Below are 9,421 nucleotides of genomic sequence, written 5' to 3' on the forward strand. Positions count from 1 at the left end.
CTAGAACCCTTTGAGCCTGGCCCATCGGCCAATTGCTCACCCACTGTATTGTGTGTTTAGCCAGCTGTGTTCTGGCCATCTTGTCCAGGAGGATACTGTGAGAAGCAGTATCAAAGGCTTTACTGAAATCCAAAAAGATCACATTGACAGGCTTCACTTGGTCAACTAGGCAGGTAACCTTGTTGTAGAACAAAATTAAGTTTGTCAACCAAGTCTTTCCCCTTGTAAGCCTGTGGTGGCTGGGACCAACAAATGCATTGTTGTTCAGATGTTTTTCAATACCTCCCAGAACAATCTTCACCATGGTTTTGCCAGGAACAGAAGTGAGGCTGACAGGCCTATAGTTGCCAGCATCATCCCTGTTGCCTTTCTTGTAGACTGGGACAACATTTGCCATCCTCCACTCATCCGGGACTTCTCCAGATTCCCAGGAGCATTGAAAAATCACAGAGAGAAGTCTTGCTATGACATCAGCCAGCTCTTTAAGCACCCTTGGATGAATCTTATCAAGCCCCATCGACTTTTAGGGATCTAGCTGGAGTAGTAAATCCTGTACAAATTCCAGATTGACTGATAGTTTATTGCTCTTGTAGCCATGGTTTCTAGCCCAGGGTTATGGGAGCCACCAAGTCCATCATCAGTGTTGAAGACCAAGGCAGAGAAACTATTAAACGTCTCAGCTTTGTCTATGTCCCTGCTACTAAGGTGACCATGCTCATCAAGCAACGGGCCAATGTTATTTCTAGTTTGCCTTTTGCCATTAATATAGTTTTAAAAGCCTTTTTTACTTCCTTCACAGTACTGGTCACCTTCAATTCTCATTGAGCTTTGGCAGCACAAATTTCCTCCTACAATGGCAAGCAGAATCTCTGTAGTCATTCCATGTTGCCTGACCTTGCTTCCACTGACCATGTAATTTCTTCCTTTTGCTGTATTTCAAGAAGAAGATCCCTGCTCAAACAAGCTGGCTTTTTGCCTCACCTGCTAGATTTTCAGCATTTTGGAATTGCCTGGTCCTGTGATTTCAGTAGGTGGTACTTAAAAGATGACCAAAACTAATGGACCCCAGCACCTTTAAAAGCGTCTTCCCAGGAAATCTTACTAAGTAGTTCTCTGAGCAGCCTGAAGTCTGCTCTCCTCATATCTAGGGCTAAGGTCTTGCTGGCAGTTTTCCTCCTATTAGCAAAGGTTTTAAATCTGACTGCTTTGTGGTCATTGTGGCCAAGGGAGCCACCAGTCGCTGCTTGTCCCACAAGACCCTCTCTGTTAGTGAGAATCAAATCTAGGAAGGCACCTTTCCTTAGTACCTGCACCAAGAGGTTATCATCCAGATGCTTTAGGAATCTTCTGGACCTGTTGGTGCCAGCTGTGTGATATTCCCAGTTGACATCTGGCTAGTTGAAGTCCCCCACAAGGACAAGGGCAGATGATTTGGAGGCTTCACTTAGTTCCCTAAAGAATAAGTCATCAGTGTCGTCATCCTGGCTGAGTGGCCTGTAGTAGACATCTACGACAACATCCGCTTTACTTGTCTGACCTCTAATTCTTACCCAGAGGCTCTCAACTTTGCTATCACCAGCTGCCAGCTCCATGTACTCCAGCCCCCTCCACTACATATAGTGCCATCGCCGCCCTGCCCCTACTCTGCCTATGCCTTCTCAATAGCCTATAGCCATCCATCATGGCATACCCATCACAGGATTCATCCCTCCAGGTTTTGCCACTGCCAGTTATATCATATCCCTGGGACTGGGCCAAGGCTTCTAGTTCATCTTGCTTCTTGCTCATGCTGTGCGCATTATTGTAGAAGCACTTCAAGTGTGGTTGATTGTCCCCTTCACCTCATTGCACAGTCTGAGGAATCTCACTGCCAAGCATGTCCTCAAGCTTTGTGTGCCATCCCGCTGCTCATCACTGACTGGCCTGGTACTGCCCCCTTCCCTCCTCCAGTCTAGTTTAAAGCCCTATCATTCAACCTTGCAAACGCCTGAGCAAACACCCTTTTCCTCTTCCGTGAGAGGTGCATTCCATCGGGTGTCAGGAGACCTGGCGAAGGACTGACTATCCCATGGTTGAAAAGCCCAAAGTTCCATGGATGACACCAGTCACATAGCCACGTGTCAGTTTGCTGGGCCTGCCTGTTCCATTCTGTATTCCTGCCTACAACTGAAAGGGTGGTGGAGAAAACCACTTGAGCACGTGAGCCATTGACCACCCACCCCAAAGCTCTGAAATCCTTTCTGATTTGCTTAATACTACTTTTGTCTGTCTCTTCCCTGTCAACACTAAAAAGCAATAGCAGGCAATTATCAGAGGACCTTACCAGCCTAGGGAGTTGTTGAGCCACATCTCTTACCCTGGCCTCAGGGAGGCAGCAGACTTTCTGTTGGCTGGGTCAGGTTGGGATATCAGGCCCTCTGTTCCATTCAGAGGGAGTCATCTATGACAATTACCCTTCTTTTCCTCTTTACATGTGAGGTTTTGATCACTTTACTGGGTTTCATTCATGTGGGGCATAGGTTGCTTAGAGGACCCCTCCTTCCCAGACAGGTCTTCAGCAGCAGCACCAGCTGCTTGCCCATCCAATACCAGGATCTCATACCTGCTGTATACAGGCACCTGGGAAGGTGAGGCAGGCTGAGGGTGTGTTCACCTGCTGGCCCAAGCGGTAAGCTATTTCCGTTTTCCTCCACCTTCTGGGTCGCCCCTTACAGTTTGGTGGTGAGAGGGTTGGGGGTCCTTTGTATCTGGTGGCGTGGTTGGTTTCTGCTCCTACATCAGGGATGGCAGACTTTGAGTCCACCAGTCAATCTCCTTTTCTGACTCTCTGATGCTCCTTAGCCTGGACACCTCCTCTCAAAGCTCTGTCACCAGGCTGAGCAGCTCCTTCACTTGGGCACATCACCCACAGGTGAGCTCGCCTCTGCCATCAGTCCTCGAGCAGAAACTCGGGCACACTCTGTACCCTGGGACCTGGACAGCTGCATCTTCCCTCCCAAGCTCATTTTGGGTGGCTGCATCAGTTCCTGCAGCTGGAGGGACCATGAGAGATGCCGAAGGCACAGCTCTTCTCTGGGTGGATACCATACCTCTTGCTGTACTCAGCTCCTTGCTAGTGGTTTGTATCCTCTATTTGAAGTGGCAGGGTCCTCCCTACTCACCCTTCCATGTGAACTGCTGTGCTATCTACCTCACTCCTGTTTGCTGGCCCTGTTTGCTGCACTCCTGGTTGCCTGCACTCCCTAGGGACTACGTCAGCCTCTTGCATGAGATCATCTGGATTCCAGGTGGTCACTCTGCCAGTCCATGGATATGCCTGGCGCTGGGTCTGCCCCTCTTCTCTCCTTCATCCATGCTCTGCAGCAAACTTATCATAACTGCCACTGTGCTCCTCGCTCACTTGTCGCTGACACCCATGGCTTTGTGTTTCAAGTAACAGCTGGCAAGCATGGAGAGAGAGCAGCACAGGTAGGGACATACTGGAATGAGAACAAGGCGGGGAAGTGCATTGGGTGTCTGCAGCCTGTGGAGAAACAGCCACAGGCCTGGAATAGTGTAGGATGGCCTGTGGTGGAGGAGAGCAATGCTGCTGGCATGGCTGAATGTCCCTGAAAGACCAAAGGTATTTCTCCCCTTGGGTGTGGCTGATGTCCATACCACTGAGGCCTAAAAGGAGACATATGGTTGTCATAGCCATGGGGCCTCATGAACTCCTTGCACCACCTTGGGGAGGCTAGAAAGTGTCACATCGTTGTCCATCACTTCTCATCGCACTCCTCACATCCCCAAGAAGAACCCTGAGACATATGTGAGGGACAGGATCTCCCTTCCTATGGGCAGAGGGTCAATGTCTGGCCATCAAACTGCATCAAACAAAGCAAGGGTTTTCTCAGCATTAGTGCTGCCTGTGCTTTGCTTTTGCCTGGTGTAATCACAGTATCCGATTATCTGCTCTAATGAGTCCCTGGGGAGGCTTTGTCAGTACTGACCCTCAGTGGGGCCTATTAATTCTTCAGGGTACTTTGAACTTCTGGAAAGAAGGGTTTGTCCCCAGCTGAGGGAGGGAAAACCAGTGATGACTTCAGCCTGTTCCATAGCAGGTTTGTCTGGAGCCCCAGGGACACCTGGAGGGAGCCCAGAGGGGTCAGAGAAAGTGCTGCCTTGGGCTGCTCCTCTGCTGCTGAGCTGGGCTGGGCTCCTGGGACCGAGGGACCTCATGGCAAGCAGCAGCGCTGCAGAGAGACAGCTCTGTCCAGGAGCAGCTCCCCTGCAAAGCGCAGCAGGGCTGAGGGCTCTGCCTGCAGCACCGAGGGCAGAGGAGCCAGGCAGAGAGAAGTTGAAGGCAGTAGGGAGTGGGAGGATGCTGAGAGCTCACTGGAAACAAAATCTTAACAGACAGTTTGTCTGTGTCTGCAGGGCGTTGCATCTACAAATCATGGTGGGATCTCATAAAGTTGGCACTTTGCGGAGCCTGTGAGATATGTAAGTACAACTCTCAGAGATTCTCTGATGTAGAGGAGGAAGATGTGCTGCAGAGCAGGCATTGCCTTCTCCGCTGTCAGAGCGACAGGAAATGACGGCTGACTTCTCCCAGGGTTGGCTGTGGGGATGTAAATGTTAATGTGCAGGCAGTGGTGCCCAGGGCTGGCCAGGGTCAGCACTCAGGCTTCCCAGGGAGATCCCCACAGTGCAGTGGGGAGAAGCTGAGGGTGGAAGGAGTGACGCCCATCATGGCAGGGTCCTTCTGCTGTTCAGATGGTGCTGTGTGGGTCAAGGCTGCTCACAGCTCAAGGTCGTTCTGGAATGTTTATAATAGCAGGTTCCCAAGAGAAGATCAGTGCAGGGATTACTATAAAGATAAGGAGCCCTCCTGACTCATTTCAGTTTCCTATTGCAGAGTTGTGGGGGGCTGGGGAAAAAATAAGTGAAGAAGGAGCACTCAAGTTTTAACAAGTCACTGAGGCTCCTGAACTGCAACTCTGAGTGATCAGTAGGTCTGCCAGAAATCTCATAACATGTCTTCAGCCACTCCTCTGCCTGTGGACAACACCAGCATCACCTTATCTGGACCTAACAGCCTTAGTCTGACCTGTCCTTTTTTTCAAACCTCCAAACAGGAAGATGCGCCCAGGCAGTGCCCTGCAAACAGAGAGGTTTCCATAGGGCCACGGTGAATGTACAGAGGGTGTGATGGGGTCTGTGAGCACTGACAGTGAAAAGACATGGCACAGGGAAACACCTCCCAGAAGGAAAATCTCCAGGCAGAAGGAATATGGTCTGGAGAGTATAGGAAGAAAAAACTAGAAATGTTGTGGAAAGGAGAATTCAGAAACCTCCATATGATCCCTTCTAGTGCAGAGCCCTCCCCTGAGTAGCCCCCTCACCTCCTCTCCCACCCAGCAAAGCCTCTGCCCTCGGAGCCAGGGGCTCCAAGGTATGAACCGGTTCCTCTGCAGCCAGAGCTCCAGTTCCCTCTGCAGAGCACAGGGGCTGAGAGCAGCTGCCCGGCAATGTTGGTGTGTGGGAAGTGGCTGCCCAGCTGGGGAAGGATGACGCTGTCTGAGTGCCCAGCTGTCTCTGCCCTGGCCTCTCTCAGACCCACACTCATGGGATTTTTCCTTCTTTCTCCTCTGCTCTCTGTTCCTGTTGTTGTGATCTTGTTCTTGCTGTCAGGCTCTCTGGGGATGGGAGTTTCAGCTGCAGAGTCAGACCCTGATCTTGTGGGTCCTTTCCTGCAGCTGTGTCCATGGGAACACATGTCCCAGCTTTCCTCTGACCTGTGGGGCTGTGCGCAATGAAGTCTGTGGGGCTGGGGAATGAGCTGAGTCTCCCTTAATCAAATGCCACCATTAGGACACTTGGCTGTCTCCTTGAGATTTCCTTCCAAGCTATGAGCTTCCCTCCAGGATGAATACCCGTCCTATAGCATCTGTGTGTTATCTGAAAGCCCCATGGAGAAGCAAAGAGATGCTATGACAGACAAAATGCTGTTGGGTTTGTGAAATGTGTGTCCTGGGCTAAACGTGGGGTGCTGAGGACTTAGGAAAGGGTGAGACATGCCATGGTCTGATGTGGATCATACCTCTGCTCTCAGCAGTTCTTGGTGGGTTTTCAGGGTAACATGGGAGTGTGATCAGCCTCCATCTCAGAAAGGTTCCAGCCCAGGGCAGCTGGGAGCAAGAAAGAGGGACAGACCAGCTAGCCTCACTCTGCACTAAGCTACAGGCATCCTCTAACACCACAGGACTTGCTCTGTTCTCCCTGAGTGCAGCAGAAATGCTGAGGGTTTCTGACATACAAGAACATCCCTCGGGATGGGAGGGGAGAAGGAGCTGTAAATACTCTAAACCTCTCACACTTCGTTCCAGGACTGGCCCCTGTCCTCACCATTCCCATGACCTCTCTGCTGCAGAGCAGGGCTGACTCCTCAGCAGCCACCAGGCACAGGCCCTGCTCCTCTCGGCACCTCGAGCCAGCAACACCCAGGGCTCCAGTCACAGAACTGAAAGAAGGTCTCCTGGAAAAGGGTGTGTGTAAGAAGGGGAAGGGTATATGAGAAATGGCTTTGATTTTGCTCAGAAAAGTCTCCCCTGTCTCCTTTCCTCCTTCGGACAGGTCCCTATGCTCTGACACAGCAAATGTCCAACACTAGTTATATCACCCAGTTCCTACTCCTGGCAGTTTCAGACGCGCGGGAGCTGCAGCTCTTGCACTTCTGGCTCTTCCTCAGCATCTACCTGTGTGCCCTCCTGGGCAACGGCCTCGTCATCATCACCATAGCCTGTGACCAGCACCTCCACACTCCCATGTACTTCTTCCTCCTCAACCTCTCCCTCCTCGACCTGGGCTGTATCTCAACTACTGTCCCAAAGACAATGGCCAGTTCTCTCTGGGACAACAGGGCCATCTCCTATGCAGGATGTGCTGCCCAGCTCTTTCTGTTTCTGTTTTTCATTTCAGCAGAGATTTATCTCCTTACCATCATGGCCTATGACCGCTATGTTGCCATCTGCAAACCCCTGCACTACGGGACCCTCCTGAGCAGCAGAGCTTGTGTCCACATGGCAGGAGCTGCCTGGGGCACTGGGTTTCTCAATGCTCTGCTGCACACAAGCAGTACATTTTCACTACCACTCTGCAAGGGCAATGCTATGGAGCAGTTCTTCTGTGAAATCCCCCAGATCCTTATGCTCTCCTGCTCAGACACCTACCTCAGGGAAGTTGGGCTTGTCATAGTTAGTACCTCAGTAGCATTTGTGTGTTTTGTTTTCCTTATGCTGTCCTATGTGCAGATCTTCAGGGCTGTGCTGAGGATCCCCTCTGAACAGGGACAGCACAAAGCCTTTTCCACATGCCTTCCTCACCTGGCTGTGGTCTCCCTGTATGTCAGCACTGGTGTGTTTTCTCACCTGAAACCCCTCTCCATCTCCTCCCCATCTGTGGACCTGGTGGTGTCTGTTCTGTACTCGGTGGTGCCTCCAGCAGTGAACCCCCTCATCTACAGCATGAGGAACCAGGAGCTTAAGGATGCCCTGAGGAAACTGATGACTCTTCATTTTTCAGAAGCAGTAATGAACTGATCTCTTCTTTGTGCATATCACTCATAGTGTAACTCATTACTGGCTCAGCCCAGTTTTGGTAGGTTGTTTGGTTTGGTTCCTTTTGTTTTTAGCTTTTCTTTGTTGTATTAATGCTGTCCACAAAAAAAAAAAAAAAAAAAAAAGAAAATCGTTCTTCCTCCTATTTCTGTGTCAGTATCTATCTGTCTTTTGTGACCCATAGACTTTGTGTAAATAAGGAGGTGTTCATTCTGTGTGTTCAAACAAAATAAAAGACCCTGCACTGACTTGTTTGTCCATGATCCGCTCTCCGCGATCTCTGCGGCTCCCTTTATCATCCAAGTGGCTGGAACCACACATCCTGTTCTTCCCACAGTCTGTCCCCTTTTCCACATTACATAAACATCCTTCTTCCACCTGAGTTTTGACTAGAGCTCCTTACTCACCCATGCTATCCTCTTTCTCCCTTTCCTTGATTTCTTCCTCATAGGGATGCATCAGTCTTGAGCTTGGAGGAAGTGATGTTTGAATATTAGTCAGCTCTCTTGGATCCCCCTACCTTCTAGAACCCTATCCCATGGGATTCTTCCAAGCAAGACCTTGAAGAGGCCAAAGTTCGCCCTGCTGAAGTCCTATTTATTGTCCTGTTTCTTCCATGCAGGATCCTGAACTCCACCATCTCACGGTTGCTGCAGCTGAGGCTGCTCCCAAACATGACATCTCCTACCAGTTCTTCTTGGTTTGTTTGTCCAGCAGCACGCCTCTCCTTGTTGGCTCCTCCATAATCTGTGTCAAAAAGTTGTCATCAATGATCTATGGGATGCTCCTGGACCGTGCGTGCTTAGCTGTGTTGCCCACCCAGCAGATGTCAGGGTGATCGAAATCTCCCATGAGAACCAGGGTATGTGATCGTGAGGCTACTTCCAGCTGTCTGTAGAAAGCCTCATCAACTTCCTCTTCCTGATCAGGTGACTCGTACTAAACACCCACAACAGTGTCCCTCTCGTTAGCTTGTCCCCTAATTTTTACCCCTAAGGAGACATCTTGTTCTTCTCCCCACTCTAGACAGAGTTCAAGACATTCGAGTTACTCTCTCACATAAAGTGCAACTCCTTCACCTCACCTTGCTGGCCTGTCTTTCCTAAAAAGTACATAGCCTTCCATGACAACATTCTGGTCATGTGAGGTGTCCAACGACATCCCCATAAAAGCAATGAGATCATGGCAGTGCAACCACACCTAGATGTCTAATTCTTCCCGTTTATTCCCCATGCTGTGTGTGTTGGTGTATAGACATTTCCGAGAAGTAATCAAGCATGCAGGTTTCCCATGAGGGCTTCAGAAGGACCCACCATAGCCATACACACCCTTGAGGTGGTTGGTCTTCTGGTTCTCATCTTAAGGGCCAGCTAAGGAATATTTGTCACTGCTCTGGTTGGCCTGGCTTATTCCCCAGCTGGACGTGATTCCATGAGCATTGCCACTTCGGAGCCTGCTCCCCAGGCCCTTCAGTTTAAAGCCCTCCTTACCTAGGACACCACAGGAGACTATTTCTGAGGCCTTGCAAAATTCCATGTGCACAGCATGCCTTGCTTTCCCCTGCCTATTTTGGTTCAACAGTCCCTTTCTTTTTGCACAAGTGCCCCGAAATCGTTGCAGGAGGATGTCTCCCATCTCAGAGATGGGGATAGGCTGATCAGCCTGTAATTACCCAATTCTCATTCCTTCCCTTCTTGAAGTCGGTTTCACATCTGCCTTTTCCAAGGACCCCAGAACATCTTTGGTGGCTCTCGTACCTTTGAGAGCACAATACAGAATCACAGGCATGGGTGACGTAGCAGACAGGAGCACTTGCAATGAGC

At 50.3% G+C, this 9,421-nt stretch overlaps 1 protein-coding gene across 1 annotated transcript; it reads left to right on the plus strand.

Annotated features, from left to right (window-relative positions):
* The first annotated feature begins 6,638 nt into the window (after positions 1–6,638).
* On the plus strand, positions 6,639–8,744 carry LOC135997025 (olfactory receptor 14A16-like). The gene is made up of 2 exons (XM_065649393.1): positions 6,639–7,484; positions 8,625–8,744. The coding sequence occupies exons 1-2, from the start codon at positions 6,639–6,641 to the stop codon at positions 8,742–8,744; spliced, it is 966 nt and encodes a 321-aa protein (XP_065505465.1).
* Positions 8,745–9,421: the final 677 nt, after the last annotated feature.

Source organism: Caloenas nicobarica, chromosome 21 (genome assembly GCF_036013445.1).
Source record: "Caloenas nicobarica isolate bCalNic1 chromosome 21, bCalNic1.hap1, whole genome shotgun sequence".
In the NCBI taxonomy this organism is placed as follows: domain Eukaryota; kingdom Metazoa; phylum Chordata; class Aves; order Columbiformes; family Columbidae; genus Caloenas; species Caloenas nicobarica.

Excerpts from the sequence above, each read along its gene's own strand:
- LOC135997025 (XM_065649393.1), top strand. The coding sequence starts at position 6,639 with ATGTCCAACACTAGTTATATCACCCAGTTCCTACTCCTGGCAGTTTCA. Across the intron at positions 7,485-8,624 it reads ACTCGGTGGTGCCTCCAGCA|ACAGAGTTCAAGACATTCGA; the intron begins GTGAACCCCCTC and ends TCCCCACTCTAG.